Source organism: Panthera onca, chromosome X (genome assembly GCF_046562875.1).
Source record: "Panthera onca isolate mPanOnc1 chromosome X, mPanOnc1 haplotype 2, whole genome shotgun sequence".
In the NCBI taxonomy this organism is placed as follows: domain Eukaryota; kingdom Metazoa; phylum Chordata; class Mammalia; order Carnivora; family Felidae; genus Panthera; species Panthera onca.
The window spans coordinates 41,687,860-41,712,260 of NC_138357.1; the positions used below are offsets into that span (position 1 = coordinate 41,687,860).

A 24,401-nucleotide genomic window follows, 5' to 3' on the forward strand; every position below is an offset into this window, starting at 1 on the left:
AACTCACGGACCGCGAGATCGTGACCTGAGCTGAAGACGGACGCTTAACTGACTGAGCCACCCAGGCGCCCCTTAAATTTTTAAAATATAGCCTTGAAAAAAGATGCTGAGGAAGCAAAGTAGGACACTTTTTTGTTCCTGTAACATCATGGACTTAAATTCACAGACACTAGTTCCTTTTAGTTAACCCAACCATCAATTCTTGCCCCCCGCAGAAGAATGTCATGGTGGTGATTTCAATGGTGAATTCTCTACAAGAGCTCAATGTTTTAGCACAACTATTTTTGCCAAAATCTCAGTCTTTTCCTTCTATTAGATCTAGTTACAAACTAGAGGCTTGGTAGTTATCTACATATGTAAGTCTGGAAAATATCCGCTTATTGAGTTCCTTAATAGTTCACTTAGATGAAATAAACATCTTTCAATTTTTCATCTCTTCTCAAAATTTCACTCCCAGGTAACTCCACAGTTCTACAGTGATGTGTGAGGCCTAGCTACATGAGCTTTAAAATAAGATTTATTCATAAATAATTCTGAAATAAACTTCAGCAATACAGCCCAGAAGGGGCAGGGGGCATTGACATAACTCATAAAAATAGGTATGCCCAATTATGAATAAAGATAAGAAATGAAAGAGAACAGGTTTTGTAAATGCACCACACTTTTCTTTATATTCCTTTTAAATGTCAAGGATTTCAATACTAAATATACACACAGTAGTCCAAAAGGCACTGTTAGTAATTATTAGTGCACAAAAGGAAGAAGATTTTTAACCTAACCAGATCCAGACACTGAAAGCAGGACTGAGGAAGCTAAATAACACTGTGTGTTCTGAAGTATTTCTTATTCAAGTAAAACATGTTGTTTAGGATGGCGTACCAAACTATTTATAATCCCTTGTTATTTGTACATCCCAGGATTGTGAGAACCTAACCAGAGAATACTGTAAATCATTTGATCAAATCAATGAGAAGGCAGCCAAATAAACTTTTCTGGCCATAATAATGACCAATTGCAATGGAACTGATTATATCATAGTATAATTAATTGGTTTAAGTTCTTCAGACTACTGAAATAAGTGGACCAACCATTTCATGGTCATATTTCAGTTTGAATTGACCATGTAGTAATCTAATTGGTTAACCTGCAAATTCTATCCAGCTATCACCAAAAAAATGAAATAGCTTATGAATATAAGAAAACAGTATTTCCCACCAGAGGAATAGGAATGATGGTAAATGACCAGGAACTCACTAGAATTGAATTTAGACCCTTTATGAACTATGTCAGAATAATAAAAAAGATAGGAGACATTCGCCAATTTTTCAAAGGTTTTTTTAAAAATTTTTTAGCAGTGCTGTTTTACCATGTTTCCTTCTTGTTCATGAAGCTTCAGAAGAAGTTAATGAAATCCAAGTCTCTTTTCATTGTTAGAGCGACTTCAAGAGTCTCAGTCTCCAGGATATAGAAAGCTTTGGCACTGTTGCATTCCACAGGGTGGGGAAGGGTTATCAACAGCTTCCTAAAAATCAAAACAAAATAAGACAAGGTAAAAAACCTAGAGTCAAATTCCTAAAGTAATATCAAGAAGATATCACTTTTATTTTATTTTATTTTAATATGAAATTTATTGTCAAATTGGTTTCCATACAACACCCAATGCTCATCCCAACAGTTGCCCTCCTCAATGCTCATCTCTGCCCCCCACACCCCCAGCGCCCCATCAACCCTCAGTTTATTCTCAGTTTTTAAGAGTCTCTTATGGTTTGCCTCCTTCCTTCTCGGTAACTTTTTCCCCCCGTCCCCTCCCCCATGGTCTTCTGTTAAGTGTCTCAGGATCCACATAAAAGTGAAAACATATGGTATCTGTCTTTGTATGACTTATTTCACTTAGCATAACACTCTCCAGTTCCATCCACGTTGCTACAAAAGGCCATATTTCATTCTTTCTCATTGCCAAGTAGTATTCCATCAAGTATATAAACCACAACTTCTTTATCCATTCATCAGTTGATGGACATTTAGGCTCTTTCCATAATTTGGCTATTGTTGAAAGTGCTGCTATAAACATTGGGGTACAGGTGCCCCTATGCATCAGCACTCTTGTATCCCTTGGGTAAATTCCTAGCAGTCCTATTTCTGGGTCCTAGGGTAGATCTATTTTTAATTTTTTGAGGAACCTCCACACTGTTTTCCAGAGTGGATATACCCGTTTGCATTCCCACCAACAGTGCAAGAGGGTTCCCGTTTCTCCACATCCTCGCCAGCATCTATAGTCTCCTGATTTGTTCATTTTAGCCACTCTGACTGGCGTGAGGTGATATCTCAGTGTGGTTTTGATATCACTTTTAATAAGATAACGGGAAGCAATATATACCATCAAAAGGTTAGGAACCAAAAAAACAATATTTAGACACTGTAAGTGCAAGTTCAAAAATATGCCAAATTAACACACATAATATATCAGCCTTTTTGGCCTTAAAAATACAAGCAGGGGTTTTGATACCCCCACTCTTTTTTCAAGATTGACCTCATTTTGCATTATATAAACATAGTCTCAGGCTTGCTTTATAGGCAGAGGAACAGAGCCATTGCAACTTTAAGTTGGTTGGATAGATATGTTGCCAGCCATGCTTATGTGTACATGGAATGTGACTAACTGATACAAATCTGAAAATTGGAATAGTTCTATAATAATTCTGCTGATGCAACCTCAGGCTGAGTCTCTACTACATGTATAGGTATTGAAATTCAGGCCTGGAATGATTTTAATACTAGATCAATGAAAGTGCTTCTCTGTGCTTGCTTCTGGTTCTTTCTACTATACATTGACAAAAATCCCTGTGAGAGATTGCTGGGTTTATTTTGCAGTTGTGGGGCTCCATTGCTAGATAGCTGTATGCTTTAGCTGCATTGCTGGGCTGAGCCATCCATAATTCTGTCATAGTGGTATGAATCTGAATTATGCATGGGGTCGGCACATGCTGGTATCTGAAGAAAATTAAATGCATGAAGCACTTGTTACCTCACATTCTCCATAAAGAAGCCTTCAGTATCTCTATAAAAAGTGGACAGAAAATCTCTTTTAAAAGGTATAGGATCCAAGTTTGTAAAGGAATCTGGTATTTTTTAGGGGTACTTATTGAATCCTTGTATGAAGAACTAGTATTTGAAAACAAACTCTTGAAAACCAATTGCCTCCTCACTCATTTGCAAGACCTAAGTTTAGGAAACTGGGCTCATTAAAAGTATTTATCACACATGTTTGTGTGATCACATTTCTCTAGAAGAGAAATTTCCTGTTACTCTTGTTCTATTCCAGATACTTGTAGTAGGAAAAACATCTCTCTCCACCAGAAGTAATGATATCATGATGTATTTATTTCAAATTTAAAAAAATTTTAATGTGTGTTTATTTTTCAGAGAGAGAGACAGAGTGTGAGAGGGGGAGGGGCAGAGAAAGAGGGAGACACAGAATCCAAAGCAGGCTCCAGGCTCTAAGCTGTCAGCACAGAGCCCGACATGGGGCTTGAACTTATGAACTTTGAGATCCCGACCTGAGTCCAAGTTGGGCACTTAACCAACTGAGCTACCCAGGTGCCCCTCATGGTGTATTTTAATATATCATGTAATATTTGGCATCTCAAAAAAGTGGGTGCAAAAAGTGTTTAGAGTCCATCTTTTTAAAGTTGTTTACAATATAGTTTGAGCTGGAGTTAGATTTGCTTTATCCCTTATTCTACAAATGATAATATATTCACTTTAAAAATAAAGCAAAGCTCAGTGGTGGTAGCTTCATTGCACTAAAAGACAACTATAAATCAGCTGAAGAAGGAGTTCCAGTGATAATGTGCACTTCTCTGTTCAGAGAGAAATAAATTCAGCAGAGACAGTGGCCATTGGAATGATCCATCTATGCCTGCATTCCTGGCTAGTCCTTAGTAGTATGGCTTCAAATACTAAAATTTTGAACAGAAACTGTGCAACTTATTTAGGCTCTTAGGAGAAGGGAAGTATTTTTGTCTAGTCTGTTTTACTGCCTGATATCTGGATTGAGATTTATATATAAATAAAATAAAATTCTACAAATACTTATCCATGTACAATTCATTGAAGGACAGGACTATATCTTATCTTCATGTCCCCCCAATTGTAGCAGGAGACTTTATGAATGTTTGTTGAGTGAATACATAAATGAATGAAAAGCAAAATAACATTTGAGTACCTACAACACATTAGTACTATCAAATATGAATAAACATTTAAACTCAATCCCTCTGCCTTTACATTGATAGTATACTTGCTTTTAAGAAGCTACAGTTTAGGCACTGATCAAATGTTTATCCAGTGTTACTTTTCATTAGAAATTGTTTAAAAGTGAATGATAATATATGAAAGTAAAGACAAAAGAATTATCTATACAAGTGAACTCTAGAGACTTACAACCTTACATTTATACTAGCAAAGTCAAGTTGATGTTCCTTGCAAGAGATTTAAATACAGGACAACCTTGTTCTGTGCATATTCACATAATGTAGTTTTTATTTTATGTAGTTAATAAATGATTTTATCTCTGGGTTAGTTAACAAGAAACTTTTAATGATAGAGAAAAAACTAAGGGTTGATGGAAGGAGGTGGGTGGGAGATTAGCTAGATGGGTGATGGGGACTAAGGGGGGCCCTTGTTGTGATGAGCACTGGGTGTTGTATGTAAGTGATGAAATCACTGAATTCTACTCCTGAGATCAATATTGCACTGTATATTAACTAACAAAATTTAAATTAAAAAATAAATATTTGGGTTTAAAAAACATGACTTTTTAAACGTTTTCTATTGGAGACATAACTATTTTCAAAGAAAGTGAAGAAATAGCTACTGAGCTGACATTCAGTATTTCAATTTGAAAACATCTTTTGAGTTTGAGTATCAGTCAATTCTCAATCAGTCTGAATTAAAGGAGCACAGAAAAGATGAGAATAAAACAGCATTCTACCAAAAATTAATTCATACTTGTCTTTACAATATGTTTTTACTATCACATTCAAGGAATTCATTTATGATATTCTTAGAATACACTTCAAAAAATAGTGAAACCTCATATGAAGATAAAAGTCCTTGGGAAATTATCCAATTTCCCCTGTCTTTCCTCCTTTCTGTCTACTCCATGTTGGGAATCAACGTGCAAAAACAATGATTTTTTTAAAAAATAAAGAAGTTAAGACATTGCCTTATTTCTTTTGGTTGTATAATTCTAAAAATCTGGGTTTTATTGATAGTTCTAATGCAATTGACTGTCATTTGACTGATCTTACCAGTCAATTCAGTTAAAATAGATTCACGTGTTCTGCCTTATAGATTCATGAACAGGAGGTTTTCTCTTACCTCTCTAGGGGTGAGTAAACATAGTGTGATATGCTGTCAAAGTTAGAAACTAAAGAAAGTATATGTGAATACCAATAACCTCAAAAACAAGTCACATTTCCAATAACACAATTTCAGATAATAGCGTGGCTCCAAAGAATGTGCAAGTGTTAAGGAAAAATGACAAAAACGATAACAGCCTATCTTCAGTCTTCTATCATAATTAATGATTTTTTTCTTAAGAGACAGCACCTCTCTGCACTATTTAATATATAAGAAAATTATGATCCCAAAATTCTAGTGTAGTCCACATTCTACATGGACAAGTATCTCTGTGTGAGTCTTTCATTTGGTGGGCTCTGATAGATATCTGGAATGGCAGCATAGCAGCTGCCTGAAGATTGATGGAGAACTGCTAGGAGAATGGAAATTAACTCCACGGTGTGTAGATATGTATGTGTTTTTAACAAGCGCACCAATATCATGGAAGATTAACTGTTAATTTAAGCAACTTTCCTTGCAGAGGTTGTGTGGAAGAGTAAAAGCATATATAATAAGAATGAAAAAATTACACTGCTCCTCGAAGTAAATCGTAGGAATAGTGGATGAAATTTTTATAACAGAAGACAATTTTGGTGAGAATATAGTTTTGAAATTACATGAGTAATGAGAAAGTACTTGATATATATCCATGGGTAGATCATTTTGGGTTAAATGCATCTACTATAGAAATCAAGGTTAAGCTATGTATGTACATTGGGTCGTTTATACATAGAAGTCTTTTGTATGAGGGATCTACTTTTTATTTTTTTGAAACCCTAAGATCAACAGGGGAAGATTATTGATACTGATAATGGAAGAAAGAAAATGTGCCAGCAGCTGACTGCTTACCACACCCAGTTTGAAATGTTCGTGAATAACAAAGAAAGAGCCACTGCAGTCAACCAAAGTGTGCTCACTAGCATACTTTCAGATGAAAAGTGAAACAAGCAAGGAGATATTTAGATATTTTATCTATCACACATCAGGTTCCATTGATTTTCTCTTTATGGACTTGTTTTTGAGAGACGGGAATGATTTGTCCAGGTTTCAGATAAACATTTGTATCAGAATCTTACTGTACGTGTTGCATTTTGGAAACATAATTTGAACCTGTGTAATAAGAAGACTATTTTGAAAATATCAAAATGTTTAATTATATTATGCCATTATTACCTGTATTCTTTTTAAATGTATCTATACTACTTGAGAAGCTAGTGATAAATTTGTTAGAATTTTTTAAAATTTTTTTAATGTTTATTTATTTTTGAGAGAGAGAGAGACAGAGTATAAGCTGGAGAGGAGCAGAGAGACAGGGAGACAAAATCCAAAGCAGGCTCCAGGCTCTGAGCTGTCAGCACAGAGCCCGATGTGGGGCTCGAACTCACTAGCTGTGAGATCATGACCTGAGCCAGACATCCAGCCAACTGGGCCACCCAGGCACCCCAATTTGCTAGAATTTTTGCTTTAAGGAATTGATGACAAGACTTTTCTGTTAATTTTTAGATGGATACAGTCAAATTGAACCTTAGAGTCCCATGGTAACCAGAAAGTTTAAAGATATTGCTTCTCTTATGGCATCTCTGTACAAAAAGCCACAAGCGAGACTTACAACTTAAGAGATTTTCATCTCTAGTTATTTTTCCTCACAGATAGTAAACTGTATCTAAATGTCAAAGGCTGTATTTTAGTGGTAGCAATCTACTCCAAATGTACGGGTGCAAAGCAGAAAAAACTAGGTGTTTTAGGTGTTTCAAAAAATACATATACATATATATTTATATTATGTAGATCAAACATCTGAATGAATAACTTACTTTTTCACTTTTTGTCAAACTTTAGGAGTGATGAAAAATAACAATGTACACTTTAAGAATATTGATTATAGATTCATTAATATTTTAATACATTATTCTAGTTCTAAGTTTTACTCACTTATTAGGAGTGCGAAGGTCAAGGATCATTTCCTGGATATCAATTTGAATTTCAGAAGGGTTTGTATTCGGCAGTTTAATTTTAACCTGAAAGAGAAAATGAGAAGAAAAATACTTTTGTTTTGAAGAACAGTTAATTTGAAGAGGGTAGGGAAGTATGGGGAAATGAGAGCTAATATTTATTAAGTTCCAGCTATGTGCGCATGGCTAGGCCCTTTCCTCATTACAATCTTGAGATGCAGGATTACCCCCATTTTATAGATGGAGAAAGTGAGATACAGAGAAGTTTAATGAGCAGCCCAAGGGTAACCGTCTGTAATTGAACTAAGGTTCCTTGCCTGTAACTTTCATTGTCTGAAGGTGCACACTAGTACACCTGCTAAGGTTGGGGACTTTCAATGGACTTTATATCAATGGGCACTTTGAATAAAAAGTGGTTAATTTTCATGTTGGGTGTGGGTTGGTGATGCCATTTGTAGTATCCTGGTATAAACTCCTATTCCACATTTCCTAGAGAAGTGTAGGAGTCCATAAAAGTCGTTAACACAAGAAGAGAAATAACAACATGATCCCTACGTACCCCACACCCACCCCCGCCTCCACACACACGCACACACAAAGTGGGACTATTTATTGGTTTGGTAAGATTTTACTTAAAAATGTCGCATCTCAATTCTCACAGGACCCAGTAATTCCACTCCTGGGTACATACACAAGAGCATTTAAAACCCAGGTGTTCTCTTCCCTTATCCATCCCTCAAATATTGACATTTTCCAAGGGTCAGTCTGTCAATCTGTCAATCTGCTTGCATGGATTCAGAAGTTTCTGCCAGTTCTGGTTCAAGGATTCCAGACATGTGATTCAGACATTTTGATGAAACCTCCTCAAAATGGCATCATCGGAATGTAAAATTACTGATTTTTTTAACCAAGTAATATGTATAAGACATCTTTCACTCTTACTTCATACCTGACCTTAAGCCCATCTCAAATTCTTTCCCATCTCTCTCTCTTCTCACCCTATGTGCATTCTGCATCTAACTCTCTCATTATGTATTATGTATTAAATGTACTTAAAAATTTAAATACATCTAACTTTCACAATCAGAAATACATTAAAAATATACAATTAGATCAACTTTTAAGGAGGTATCCACCCCCTACCATCATTATGAAAGAATGCTAGGATATTAACTATAAATATATGTATATTATATTACTATTAGAAGTTTAATTGAAGGTTTACTGTGCTGCCTAGAGCTGATAATAAGGAATTGTATTACAGCTCAAATATCTGTCTCCCTGAAACACAGTCTAATTTGCAACCAATCCAATAAGGTTAGAATAATCCGAAAGCCTGCAAAAAAATGTGTCCGTCCTCTAGAATTTATATGGAAAAGAGAATCCTTTCAGTTATCATGTAGCCAAATCTATGTATTCATTAGAAGTAAATAAGTATGACTGTTTTAACCTTAAGAGAAAAATCAGGATTTGAGAAGCACACCATTCAGGAAACAAGTGGATTCTCAGAAGATAGGCAGACATGTTGCTCAGAATGATTGGTAGCCCTTTCCGAGGTGAATACGTGTGATAAACATGTGACTCCTGGTTGTGTCTGCCAGATAGTGACTGACTCCTATCCCATCCCTGACTCTCACCTCATTCTCAGTGAGACTTGGAGATGGAGTAAGGCTCATAACCCTGTGAAGGAGGTGATAATGAAAAAGAAACAGACTAAATGGCTTGTTTCATAGGTCACATCAGAATGTCCCCTTATCAACATGGATGCATTAAAGCAGAAGAGCCAAAATATTATATATCCATTGCTCAAAAAGAGTATCAAGCTATGTGCAGGCTGCTTTTCCAATCCTCTAGAACAAACAATGGGTTATTTGGCAGAATATCAATAACTCTAGCCCCATTTACTTTTGGCTTTTAGAGATAATCTGCTGTTCAACACACATGGGTGAAAATGGGAATCCACTGACCTACTTCCCCACTGCACACATACCCCTTCTTACCACGAGTAGTCCTCTGGGGGAAGACAGGCTATCTTCCTACATACCTTTGACACCTGAAGTTCCTTTTTCCATGGTCCCCAACTGACATCCAAAGGTCAGGTACTTCAGTCAGCCCTATTTCTCAAGGGTAGGCTGTTCCCTATTCTTTGCCACATTGTTTCTATTACACATGTTTGGCTTCTCTCGTCAACATTGTTTTTATCTCTAAAGCCATGACCCAGAGTCAACGTCACTTCATTGATCTGATTCCTCTTGGTTTTTGATACCTGGCTTGGAACTGGAGTGAGAATTTCCAGTGCCTCTGTTTGAACTCTGTCTCTGAATGTTGACCCCATCCCAAGGGCTATGTATTCTGTCCTCAGTCCCATTTCTGCAAGTTTCCTAGTGTTCCTCTCAATACCTCCCCCTCTCCAAGCATACATGTGCTACTTAAGATCAGTTTTCCTTTATTCCAAGCCCAATGCAAAGCCAGCACTCTGTGGTAGTACATTCTAACCCCTCATAGAACACCAATTCTGAAAATCAACATCTCCAGTCTCCGTCTTTGAGTTTCACATGGATTTATATTTCTAACAGCCTTGGACACTTCCAGCAAGATTTCTTATAGGCAGTTCAAACTCAATATAACCCAAACTTAATATATTTCTCTTAGAACTTTGTCTTCTTTCTTTTGCATTGCATTCCTGATCCCCATACCAAAAACAAAGCTGTTTACTCTTATTCCAGAAGTAATAAATGGTAATTGTAAATAAAGTGTAAAATTCGGATGAACAAAAAGAAATAAAAACCATCTCTAAGACTACCACCCAGAGACAAACCACTTTACATTCCCCTATCTTGATTCATGTCATCACCATTTACCCAGTCACCCAAACTAGAATTCTTGACTCCTATTTCTCCCTTACATATCTCATTTGACAACCTTCCATATGTGGAATTCTAGAAACTTAACAGAAGACCATGGGGGAAGGGAAGGGGAAAAATAGTTTCAAACAGAGAGGGAGGCAAACCATAAAGGACTCTTAAATGCAGAGAACAAACTGAGGTTTGATGGGGTAGCGGGGGAGAGGGGAAAATGGGTGATGGATATTGAGGAGGGCACTTGTCGGTATGAGCCCTGGGTGTTGTATGTAGGCAATGAATCATGGGAATCTACTTTTGAAGCCAACAGCACACTGTAGAAACTGTATGTTAGCTAACTTGACAATAAATTACGTTAAAAAAATAAATCTTATCAATACTACTTCTTAAATGTCTACCTTGCTCTCTATCCCTACTGCCACCCTCCAGGGGTCTACCTCTCTCACCTGAATTAGTGATATTGTCTATCAGTTGGTTTTCCTACCACCAATCTCCCTAACTCCCACTCATTTCCTACCATCATCTCTGCCAAATTCTCCACGATAATCTGCCACTAGAGTTGTTATGAAATACCACATCTAATTGTTTAACTCACCTGCTTTAAGATGTTTAGTAACTCTAATGCCCACAAAAGTTCACGTTTCGTGGTGTCTTAGTCTGTTGGGGCTGCCATAACACAATATTACAGACTGGAATTCTGAGCATGCCAGACATGCGAGTATGGTTGGTTTCTGGTGAGAGCTTTCTTCTCTACTTGCAGAAAGCTGCCTTCTCACAGGGTGCTTACATGGCCCAGAGAGAAACCAAGCAGAGCAAGCTCTCTGGTATCTTTGTATAAACGCACTAATATCATCATGCCGGCCCCACCCTTGTGACCTCATCTAAACCAAATTACATCTCAAAGGTTCCATCTCCAAATACCATTACAGTGGGGGTTGGAGCTTCAAAATATGAACTTCAGGGGGACGAAATCAGTCCAAAACACATGGTATGACCTTCAAGGGCTTTTCCAACTAGCTCCAAGCTGCTTATTCTGTTTTATCTTGTATTACTCCATGCCAGTGCATTCTGGGGTTCCAAGAACATCACAAATGCTCTCAAAACACATCATATGCTTTCATAGCGCTATGCCTTTGCTCATGCTGCTGCTTACTCTTCTCGGAGAGCTTTTCCACCCTGACAAACTATTATGGACTTCAAATGTCCAGGCATCCAGCAGAGGAAGAGAAATAATAAAGATCAGAGCAGAAATAAACAATATAAAATCTAAAAAAACTGTAGAGCAGATCAATGAAACCAAGAGTTGGTTTTTTGAAAAAATAAACAAAATTGATAAACCTCTAGCCAGGCTTCTCAAAAAGAAAAGGGAGATGACCCAAATAGATAAAATCATGAACGAAAATAGAATTATTACAACCAATCCTTCAGAAATATAAGCAATTATCAGGGAATACTATGAAAAATTATATACCAACAAACTGGACAACCTGGAAGATATGGACAAATTCCTAAACACCCACACGCTTCCAAAACTAAATCAGGAAGAAATAGAAAGCTTGAACAGACCCATAACCAGAGAAGAAATTGAATCAGTTATCAAAAATCTCCCAACAAATAAGAGTCCAGGACCAGATGGCTTCCCTGGGGAGTTCTACCAGACATTTAAAGCAGAGATAATACCTATCCTTCTCAAGCTATTCCAAAAAACAGAAAGGGAAGGAAAACTTCCAGACTTATTCTATGAAGCCAGTATTACTTTGATTCCTAAACCAGACAGAGACCCAGTAAAAAAAGAGAACTACAGGCCAATATCCCTAATGAATATGGATGCAAAAATTCTCAATAAGATACTAGCAAATCGAATTCAACAGCTTATAAAAAGAATTATTCACCATGGTCAAGTGGGATTCATTCCTGGGATGCAGGGCTGCTTCCACATTCACAAATCAATCCACGTGATACATCACATTAATAAAAGAAAAGATAAGAACTATATGATCCTGTCAATCAATGCAGAAAAAGCATTTGACAAAATTCAGCATCCTTTCTTAATAAAAACCCTCGAGAAAGTCGGGGTAGAAGGGACATACTTAAACATCATAAAAGCCATTTATGAAAAGCTCACAGCTAATATCATCCTCAATGGGGAAAATCTGAGAGCTTTCCCCCTGAGATCAGGAACACAACAGGGATGTCCACTCTCACCGCTGTTGTTTAACATAGTGTTGGAAGTTCTAGCATCAGCAATCAGACAACAAAAGGAAATCAAAGGCATCAAAATTGGCAAAGATGAAGTCAAGCTTTCACTTTTTGCAGATGACATGATATTATACATGGAAAATCCGATAGACTCCACCAAAAGTCTGCTAGAACTGATACATGAATTCAACAAAGTTGCAGGATACAAAATCAATGTACAGAAATCAGTTGCATTCTTATATAATAATAATGAAGCAACAGAAAGACAAATAAACTGATCCCATTCACAATTGCACCAAGAAGCATAAAATACCTAGGAATAAACCTAACCGAAGATGTAAAAGATCCAACTGCTGAAAACTATAGAAAGCTTATGAAGGAAATTGAAGAAGATACAAAGAAATGGAAAAACATTCCGTGCTCATGGATTGGAAGAACAAATATTGTTAAAATGTCAATACTATCCAAAGCTATCTACACATTCAATGCAATCCCAATCAAAATTGCACCAGCATTCTTCTCGAAACTAGAACAAGCAATCCTAAAATTCATATGGAACCACAAAAGGCCCCGAATAGCCAAAGTAATTTTGAAGAAGACCAAAGCAGGAGGCATCACAATCCCAGACTTTAGCCTCTACTACAAAGCTGTCATCATCAAGACAGCATGGTATTGGCACAAAAACAGACACATAGACCAATGGAATAGAATAGAAACCCCAGAACTACACCCACAAAAGTATGGCTAACTAATCTTTGACAAAGCAGGAAAGAATATTCAATGGAAAAAAGACAGTCTCTTCAACAAATGGTACTGGGAGAACTGGACAGCAACATGCAGAAGGTTGAAACTAGACCACTTTCTTACACCATTCACAAAAATAAACTCAAAATGGATAAAGGACCTGAATGTGAGACAGGAATCCATCAAAACCCTAGAGGAGAAAGCAGGAAAAGACCTCTCTGACCTCAGCCGCAGCAATTTCTTACTTGACACATCCCCAAAGGCAAGGGAATTAAAAGCAAAAATGAAGTATTGGGACCTCATGAAGATAAAAAGCTTCTGCACAGCAAAGGAAACAATCAACAAAACTAAAAGGCAGCCAACGGAATGGGAAAAGATATTTGCAAATGACATATTGGACAAAAGGCTAGTATCCAAAACCTATAAAGAGTTCACCAAACTCCACACCCGAAAAACAAATAATGCAGTGAAGAAATGGGCAGAAAACATGAATAGACACTTCTCTAAAGAAGACATCTAGATGGCCAACAAGCACATGAAAAGATGCTCAACATCGCTCCTCATCAGGGAAATACAAATCAAAACCACACTCAGATATCACCTCACGCCAGTCAGAGTGGCTAAAATGAACAAATCAGGAGACTATAGATGCTGGAGAGGATGTGGAGAAACAGGAACCCTCTTGCATTGTTGGTGGGAATGCAAACTGGTGCAGCCACTCTGGAAAACAGTGTGGAGGTTCCTCAAAAAATTAAAAATAGACCTACCCTATGACCCAGCAATAGCACTGCTAGGAATTTACCCAAGGGATACAGGAGTATTGATGCATAGGGGCACTTGTACCCCAATGTTTATAGCAGCACTCTCAACAATAGCCAAATTGTGGAAAGAGCCTAAATGTCCATCAACCGATGAATGGATAAAGAAATTGTGGTTTATATACACAATGGAGTACTACATGGCAATGAGAAAGAACGAAATATGGCCCTTTGTAGCAACGTGAATGGAACTGGAAAGTGTGATGCTAAGTGAAATAAGCCATACAAAGAAAGACAGATACCATATGGTTTCACTCTTATGTGGATCCTGAGAAACTTAACAGAAACCCATGGGGGAGGGGAAGGAAAAAAAAAGAGGTTAGAGTGGGAGAGAGCCAAAGCATAAGAAACTCTTAAAAACTGAGAACAAACTGAGGGTTGATGGGGGGTGGGAGGGAAAGGAGGGTGGGGGATGGGTATTGAGGAGGGCATCTTTTGGGATGAGCATTGGGTGTTGTATGGAAACCAATTTGACAATAAATTTCATATATTATAAATAAATAAATAAATAAATAAATAAATAAATAAATAAATTCTTATCGCTAAAAAGAAAACAAAGCAAAAAAAAAAAACAAAAAAACAAATGTCCAGGCAAAATGCCACCTGTATTGTGAAGTCTGCTTGGACTACTTCTTTGCACCCATATCACTTTGTACAGACTTCTATCAAATTCAAATTGTTTGGGTTCAAATCATAGTTCTACCAGATTCTAAGTGTGTGACCTTAAGCAAGCCACTTAAGTTCTTTGTGCTTCAGCAACCTCATCTGTAAAATGAAAATAAGAGCACCTATTTCATAGGGTCAACGCAGGGATTGATGATTTGCTATATGCAAAGTTTGCAGAGAAATGCCTAACACATAGTAAGCATTATACAAATTGCTTTGCTATTATTACTATTATTTCATGTTAAGTGAAAACAATCTGGTTAAAAACGTTTATTTGTAGACTGTGAATGTAGGGAGATGGCTCTGCCATGGCACCCCAGTGACCTTGCACTATCCCCATAGGCCACATATGCAAGATTCAACTACAGCCTGCCCCAAGCCTTGGCAGGACATCCTGTGATCCTCTTGGAACGTGGGAAGATAGACAGTCTTGTGAGGAGTTGCCTCAAGTCTGTTTCCTATCTGTCTTTCTACCTTGTGGGAGGCTCCTTATCTTGTGGGAGGCCGTTTCTCACCCTACTCCCTGGTTCCCATAAGGCAGAAGGGCTTTCTGTCTCCCTTCTCTTGGCTATAGATGCAGGCTATAAAATAGTTCAGCTACAGTCTAGAGTTTGCTCTTCAGCAACAGAGTGTCCTACTGTCCGTGTCACCTGTCGTCTGGCCACTTTAGTTTGATGCTGTCCTGTGGGGCAAAGGGAGATGACACTATACTGATCTTGCTTATGCTGCCTGTGTAAATAATCAACTATATGCATTGGGACTCACTGTTTCCTTATTGGATGGATCTATGGAAGTCTGCTGCTGCTTATGGACTACTTGATGTCTTGACAGTAAGCTCGTTAAAAAGGAGAAACTTATCTATTTTGTTCAACACTATATACTGAGTATCTGGCCTATGGCAAGTGTTCAACAAGTATTTGTTAAATTAAAAAATATAGCAGGGCTCCTGGGTGGCTCAGTTAAGCATCAGACTCTTGATCTCAGCTCGGATCATGATCTCATGGTTTGTGGGTCCGAGCCCTGCATCAGGCTCTGCAGTGACAGCGCGGAAGCTGCTTGGGATTCTGTCTCCTTCTCTCTCTTTCTGCCTCTCCCTGGCTCGGTCTCTATCTTTCTCTCAAAACAAACAAGTAAACATTAAAAAAAAAAAAAACATAGCAAACAATGGTAAATACGTATTCAAGGATATATATCAAACCCCTGATAGTGGGATGCTTGTGGGAATGGATGGAAAGTATAGAGAACAAAAGAGAAAATTAAAAATAATAAAGTAAAATAGAACAAGACAGAGGCATTATACTCATGAGGCTTAAAGAAAAACATAGTGTTACCTAGGAGGAAAAAGCCTTCTGGCTCTCTTATTATTCTTCCATTAATTTATATGAGTATTTGATACCTTGCAAGCTTGACCTTATTTTCTCAACTGTACTACAAGGAGAAAAGCCTAGATAAGCATCTTTTAAACCATGTTCCAAAGAGGCCCAGTTTTTCTCCTAGGAGCTGTCTCATGGGTGATAGTACCCTTTTAACCAAGGCAGGGGTACTTTTATGTGTTTTATATGTTGGGTTTTCTCATAGAATTTTGTTTGAAGTAAATGGTTGGCAGCTAAAAACAAAAAAAACCTGCAAACCTAGATGTAGCTGTAAAATTAATGTACAGCATGATGACTATAATTACTAATACCATATTGAATACTGGGTATCTGCTAAGAGAGTAGATTTCAGGTACTCTCAACCACACACGCGCACACACACACAAACACACACACATATACACACACATAATGCACGCACACACAATGCTAAGTGGGTGAGGACAGGATATGTTAATCAGCTTGACTACAGTAATTTCACTATGTATACGTGTATCATATCATCATGTACACTTCGCTTTAAACACATACAATTTTTGCTTAAAACATTAAATGCCTAAATACAGATTAAGGCAAGGAAGCTTGGTAGCTATGAAGTCGGGGAGTGGAGCAGCAGGCATGATTTGGATAATGGAGCTCCTTGGCTTGGGGTTAGAAGGAAAGAATGAAAGGTTTGCTGAAGACATGCATATTCCTAACTGAGAATTTTGTTTAGGACAATTGCTTTAAGACTCATAAATCTTATTTTCTTATTTGGAGGCTGGAGAGGGTAAAGGAAGGGGTGGTCCTCGTGATTTTTTTTTTTTATTTAACTTTATTTTTTATTTTTTTAAAATTTACATCCAAATTAGTTAGTATATAGTGAAACAATGATTTCAGTAGATTCCTTAATGCCACTTACCCATTTAGCCCATCCCCCCTCCCACAACCCCCCCAGCAACCCTCAGTTTGTTCTCCATATTTATGAGTCTCTTTTGTTTTGTTCCCCCTCCCTGTTTTTATATTATTTTTCTTTCCCTTCCCTTATGTTCATCTGTTTTGTCTCTTAAAGTCCTCATATGCGTGAAGTCATATGGTTTTTGTCTTTCTCTGACTAATTTCACTTAGCATAATACCCTCCAGTTCCATCCACGTAGTTGCAAATGGCAAGATTTCATTCTTTTTGATTGCTGAGTAATACTCCATTGTGTGTGTGTGTGTGTGTGTGTGTGTGTGTGTGTGTACCACATCTTCTTTATCCATTCATCCATCGATGGAAATTTGGGCTCTTTCCATACTTTGGCTATTGTTGATAATGCTGCTATAAACATGGGGATGCATGTGTCTCTTCAAAACAGCACACCTGTATCCCTTGGATAAATGCCTAGTAGTGCACTTGCTGGGTCGTAGGGTAGTTCTATTTTTAGTTTTTTGAGCAACCTCCATACTGTTTTCCAGAGTGGCTGCACCAGCTTGCATTCCCACCAGCAATGCAAAAGAGATCCTCTTTCTCCACATCCTCCCCAACATCTGTTGTTGCCTGAGCTGTTAATGTTAGCCATTCTGACAGGTGTAAGGTGTATCTCATTGCGGTTTTGATTTGTATTTCCCTGATGATCAGTGATATTGAGCATTTTTTCATGTGTCGGTTGGCCATTTGGATGTCTTCTTTGGAGAAGTGTCTATTCATGTCTTTTGCCCATTTCTTCACTGGATTATTTGTTTTTTGGGTGTTGAGTTTGATAAGTTCTTTGTAGATTTTGGATACTAACCCTTTATCTGATATGTCATTTGCAAATATCTTCTCCCATTCTGTTGGTTGCCTTTTAGGTTGCTGATTGTTTCTTTCGCTGTGCAGAAGCTTTTTATTTTGATGAGGTCCCAGTAGTTAATTTTTGCTTTTGTTTCCCTTGCCTCTGGAGATGTGTTGAGTAAGAAATTGCTGCAGGCAAGATCAAAGAGGTTTTTGCCTGCTTTCTCCTCGAGGATTTTGATGGCTTCCTGTCTTACATTGAGGTCTTTCATCCATTTTGAGTTTATTTTTGTGTATGGTGTAAGAAAGTGGTCCAGGTTCATTCTTCTGCATGTCGCTGTCCAGTTTTCCCAGCACCACTTGCTGAAGAGACTGTCTTTATTCCATTGGATATTCTTTCCTGCTTTGTCAAGATTAGTTGGCCATACATTTGTGGGTCCATTTCTGGGTTCTCTATTCTATTCCATAGATCTGAGTATCTGTTCTTGTGCCAGTACCATACTGTCTTGATGATTACAGCTTTGTAGTATAGCTTGAAGTCTGGGATTGTGATGCCTCCTGCTTTGGTTTTCTTTTTCAAAATTGCTTTGGCTATTTGGGGTCTTTTCTGGTTCCATAAAAATTTTAGGATTATTTGGTCTAGCTCTGTGAAGAATGCTGGTGTTACTTTGATAGGGATCACATTGAATATGTAGATTGCTTTAGGTAGTATCGACATTTTAACAATATTCGTTCTTCCTATCCAGAAGCATGGAATCTTTTCCCATTTCTTTGTGTCTTCTTCAATTTCTTTCATCAGCTTTCTATAGTTTTCAGTGTATAGATTTTTCACCTCTTTGGTTAGATTTATTCCTAGGTATTTTATGGTTTTTGGTGCAATGGTAAATGGGATCGATTCCTTGATCTCTCTTTCTGTTGCTTCATTGTTGGTGTACAGAAATGCAACCGATTTCTGTGCATTGATTTTATATCCTGCAACTTTGCTGAATTCATGAATCAGTTCCAGCAGTTTTTTGGTTGAATCTTTTGGGTTTTCCATATAGAGTATCATGTCCTCTGCGAAGAGTGAAAGTTTGACCTCCTCCTGGCCAATTTAGATGCCTTTTATTTCTTTGTGTTGTCTGATTGCAGAGGCTAAGACTTCCAATACTATGTTGAATAACAGTGGCGAGAGTGGACATCCCTGTCTTGTTCCTGACCTTAGGGGGAAAGCTCTCAGTTTTTCCCCATTGAGGATGATATTAGTGTTGGGTCGCTCGTATATGGCTTTTATCATCTCGAGGTATGATCCTTCTATCCCTACTTTCTTGAGGGTTTTTATCAAGAAAGGATGCTGTATTTTGTCTAATGCTTTCTCTGCGTCTATTGAGAGGATCATATGGTTCTTGTCCTTTCTTCTATTGACGTGATGAATCATGTTAATTGTTTTGCAGATATTGAACTAGCCCTGCGTCCCAGGTATAAATCCCAGGTCCTCCTGAATTTTTAGATCCCAAATCCCTTCTTGTACTTAAACAGATTGTTTGTGTTACTATCCTCTTCAGCTTGAACAGAGGTCTTCTTTTTGAAGTCTCTGGTTTGGATTGTTATATAGAGACCAGGTCCAGCCCCCAAATAAGAAATTTGGCCAATTCTAAGGTGTAAATCCCTTCACATTTTAGTGTTTCTGATACTGGGATGCATCACACAACCAATGTGTACATTTAACGTGGTAGTATACTTATTGCTCCTTTTTGTATTAAGTAAGTGGCATGATTACAATTTGATGATGTCTTAGATCTGAGAAAATGTTATATTATCAACAGGAATAATAAGCTTATACATTTGAGGAAGAAATACTTGAGATGCAGTCGACAACCTCTCTTCAGTCCAAGTCTTACCAGTGGGGTTAAGCAACGAAAGTGGATATCACCATTAACGTGCTTATAGGATAAAATTTAAGCTACAAATCAGGGATTTTTTTCCTCTTTTTTGAGAGTCAGCTTACCAGTACACCACTGTCCACAATTATTCTTTATTATTCTTATACGCACAGCTTACTCAAATAGGCCAGGCTATTTCATGCCTAGATACCTTCCCATGTGCCTTACCTCTGCTTGGAATGCCCTTCTTGGAATGTTGCCCACTGGAAAAATCCTGTCCACCGGGTGTTGATCTCTTTCCACTTTATGTCACCATGTACCTGGTATATGCCTCTAAATATGTACTTACCATATTGGATTGCAATGATTTGTTAGTTGTCCATCCCCTTTACTATAAATTCCTTGAGGGCAATGACTGTATCTTATCTATCCTTGTATCCCAGTACTTAGAACAGTGCCTGGTATGCAATGGTACTCACTAAGTGTTTAAAGACTGAATGTATGAAAAGAAAGAGAAAAAGAACAGTATACATATGGTGAGGTACCATAGCACCAACAAATATTTCATGCGGCTTCCATTCATTGCTATCCGTGCCTTAGCCAAACCTTCTAATCTCCTGGTAGACTTAAAACTGTCAACACTGAGTTTCATTGTTAATAATAAGATGATTTCATTTATGTTAGTGCTGTCTCCCCAGTCAATTAGAAGTTGATTAAAGGAAGAGATCAGGTCTTCTTCTGCTTATACTTGTTGAGTTTTACATAAATTGTATAGTACTCTGAGGTACAATTTGAGTTCCAAAAGTCTTCATTCAGGATACCTTTATTATTAATACTAGTAGCGTTTTACAGGAGAGAAATGGAAAGGCTCACAACAGTTATTTACTTAGGGCCTGGAATTCCTCCAGAGTTTATAGCAATCCTCAATACTAGACATCAAAAATGTTATTTTACAGTTATTTAAAAGAGAGGAATTGGGATATTACTGGTAAAACCCTGGGAGCTAATTACTTCAAGATCACTTGAAACCTTAACTCATTAGAATGTGAAAAATCTCCTGAGGTACTTAAACTCGCTATTCCCATTATGTTACTTGATTCAATTGAATGTCTTAGATTTTGCTAATAAGAGAAAACCTGAAGTTCATGCAACAGAGAGATACCATTTATCATTTGCTTAAGGAAAAAATATTAAGCATCTCCAATGGGCACCTCAGTACTCTATAATGTAGAGTATTATGAGAGAGGGGGAAAAATATATGTACAGTCCCTGATCTTAGGGAAAAAAATTCTCCAAACCAGAATTACTAGTATATGCTACCAAAAAGAGTTGCATTCCACACTTTTAGGTAGGTCCAGACTTTTCAACAAGATCATTATGAGGCTCATATAAGCAAAAGTAAGGTGATCTCATTGATGTCATTGGTATTGTTATTATTATTACATAGAAATAGAATCATTTGGATAAGGGAGTCAAGTAACATTGTAGACATCTTTTTAGAGTTTTAAATCAGAAGCTCAGATCCAAAATTTAAGAAAAAGTCCCTTTTTAAATCTCACCATTGTAAGCTGAGTCATTAGAAGAAGTAAGAGAGATTCAGGGAAGGAAAGATTTCATTCTGGTTGCCATCAACTCATCATAAGTTAATAACCAATCAGATGGCATTCATTGAACAGAACTAGGATGAAAGAAAATTCAGTCCAATCGGAATGAGTAGGTTTTTGTTTTGTTTTGTTTGTTTTGTTTTGTTTTGTTTTGTTTAGAGAGAGAGCATGGGGGGGGAGGGGCAGAGAGAGAGAATCTTAAGTAGGCTCCATGCTCAGCACGGAGCCTGATGTGGGGCTTGATCCCACGACCCTGGGATCATGACCTAAGCCTTAAACAAGAGTCATATGCTCAATTAACTAAGCTACACAGGCGTCCCAAATGGGAGTTTTAATAGGGCTAGAAATAGTGTATTATGTCATATGATTCTACTATGTTTATTTGTAAATCTTACCCATATGTGTAAATGGAGTTTATTTTGTACATGTTTACCAATTTTAAACTATCAATCCCATTATTCCATTAGTGCCTAAAATATAGCAACCACTATTTTTAAAGAGTTTACTACCTTGCCTATGGTATTATGTGTAAAACAGTCAGTCAATTTAGCCATAATGGTCATATGGAAAATGGAGAGAAGCTCACCACTAGATCTTCACAACATGCTGTTGAAGAGTCTTTTCTCGAAAATCCTAGGAACATATCCTCAGTTCCCACCTGCTGTTTGAATATAATCTCATACCTGGAAAAAAAAAGGAGTCAATGATACAGAGACTCAAAAGAAAGAGCAATTTTCTCACAGGGCAAAGAAACTAGAAACTACGGGGACATGCTATTACAAAAAATAAAGTTCTGACAGTTTTTCGGGCATATAGCAGAACATAAAGAAATAGAAGTCTAGAAATACAGTCAAAAATACCTAACGCTGTAAATCAGGATTTATATTGTATCTACTTATTTTCGAAAAATTAACCTTAACTGTTTTAGAGCTATACAAATAAAATGGGTTAAGGGAACTTCTAAGACGATTAAAAGTAGAAGGGAAAAAAAAGTTCTTTTTTTTCTTCCTGGAAAACGATGGCTCAGAAAAATAGTAGGCCCATAACCCAGGGTTTGATGGATAGATAAAAATCCTCCTCTGCTAAATTGAAGCCACAGAGTAGAGTTAGAAAGTCCAGGTTTAGTACTTTTTCTGTCATTAACTGTGTGACCTTGGTCAAGTCACAAAGTCGTGGGGAGAAGGGTAGGTTTGAACTCAATGACCTCTATAATCTTTTTTGCCTCTAAAATTCTACAATGGAAACACTGGTAATGCAGTCAGCACAACTACATTGCAGTGTTTACAATCTAGGCCTACAAAGTTCTATTTTTTTAATTTTTAATGCTTATTTATTTTTGAGAGAGAGAGAGAGCATGAGCAGGGGAGGGGCAGAGAAAGAGGGAGACACAGAATCCAAAGCAGGCTCCAGACTCTGAGCTGTCAGCACTGAGCCTGTCATGGGGCTTGAACTCACGAACTGCAAGATCATGACCTGAGCCGAAGTTGGACACTTAACCAACTGAGCCACCCAGGTGCCCCTAGGCCTACAGAGTTCTTAGTTCAGTGAAAGATTTTCCTGACATTTCACCTCACCCATGACAATTCACAAATCTTTCTTTGTCCCCAAATTAGGGCCCCTAGGGACAGGATGGTTTCTAGAAGCACCCAGCCACAATGGACCTTATCTTTTTAGGTGGAATGCAGTAAGCAAATGTTTACAAATGATCTTTTCCATTTAATTCTACCCTTATGAAGAAATGGTAAATCTCTGGATAGGAAGACTAAAGGACTATGTTGAACTTCTGACCACTTGCAAATAGGAATCCCCAAGAATGAAAAAGGGATTTCTCTGAGTTTGAATAGGGCTAGCAATAAGTAGCTATTTGATATGGGGCACTTTTTTCTTAATAGACTATAACTATAACTATAACATTTACCTTATATTTACAAAGGTGAAGCCAGGTTAAAACAGAACAGAAGGGTATCGATCCACATGCCATGACTACCGAATGGATTTGCTCTAGCTGCTGCTTTCTCCTCATCTCCAGATGCAATTTTCCAACTGTCTACGTTTGCCTGGATGTCCCAAAGGCACCTTACAGTCCACACATACAAAACCAAACTCAGTGTTTCCCCTCTCCCTTCGTTCCCAATCACAGTCAATAGCCTCACTATTCACCTGGTCACCCTAGTTGGTACCCTCAGCATCATTTCTGAGGCTTTCCTCTCATTCATTATATCTAATTGAATACCATATATTCCTTTAAGACTCTCTCAAATAAAGATCCTCACATTTCTACCCAAGGCCAGTGACTCAGCTCAGGCCCATCTTACTTTGCATGTGGCCACTCATGATTCTCTTTTTGTGAGCTGCTTGCTCACTTTCTTTACCCATTTTCTTCTTTACCCATTGGGACATTTTGAAATGTACTTGCATAAAATGGAAAATAAGATAAAAAATTTTATAAAGCAATTTTCTTCATACCTGACTGGAGTTCTTATTCATTTAAAGCTTTCATGGATGTTATTTCTACAGAACATCAAACATCAAGATGAGAAGTGAAAATTTACTCAAATTTGGAACTTGCCACATATGGATGTTTGACATTCATTAGACAATATGACAAATGAGTGGCTTACTTCTTACCTTTTATACGGATGTGTGGGCACTGTATAAACATAACCTGAGATTTACTCTCTTCGTTTTTAAGATGCACACAGAAATGTTTTAAAATCCCCTTTGATCTTTTTTTATGAGGTTTATAGGTTTTTTTTTACATTGTTTATGCGATAGTTGGATACTTTTTTCCAGTTAATTATCTGCAGTCTCCCACTGCTTCTATTTTCAGAATGGAAGTAGAAGATAGAAGCATAAGGTTTTTTTTTTTTCTAACATTGGACACAATTTTATAGTCAGAATTAGAAAAGTTGTCAGATCACTTACCATAGAAGTCTTCAATAATTTATAAAGTACATTATAATTTTGTAAGTACTGCCTTTGTTTTTCAAGCTATTCTAAATACTCAATCAAGATTTTATTTTAAAGCCCTGGATGTTGTATGTAAGTGATGAATCACTGAATTCTACTTCCGAAACCAATATTGCTCTGTATGTTAACTAACTAAAATATTAAAAAATACATATATTTAAAGCTTAGTGTATTTAACCATTAGTTTCAATTATGAATGTGAACACACTTTCAGTTC

At 37.3% G+C, this 24,401-nt stretch overlaps 1 protein-coding gene across 2 annotated transcripts in view; it reads right to left on the reverse strand.

The window, feature by feature from the left end:
- Window positions 1–1,259: 1,259 nt before the first annotated feature.
- Window positions 1,260–24,401, reverse strand: part of DNAAF6 (dynein axonemal assembly factor 6) — a 36,410-nt gene continuing 13,268 nt past the window's right edge. For both annotated transcript variants that reach the window (XM_081794368.1, XM_081794369.1), the window contains exons 5-7: window positions 21,801–21,897; window positions 7,336–7,421; window positions 1,260–1,522 (exon numbers count right to left, since the gene is read on the reverse strand). In XM_081794368.1, the coding sequence (XP_081650494.1) occupies window positions 1,393–1,522; window positions 7,336–7,421; window positions 21,801–21,897 (313 nt within the window). In that variant the 3' untranslated portion in view covers window positions 1,260–1,392. The remainder of the gene's footprint in view (window positions 1,523–7,335; window positions 7,422–21,800; window positions 21,898–24,401) is intronic.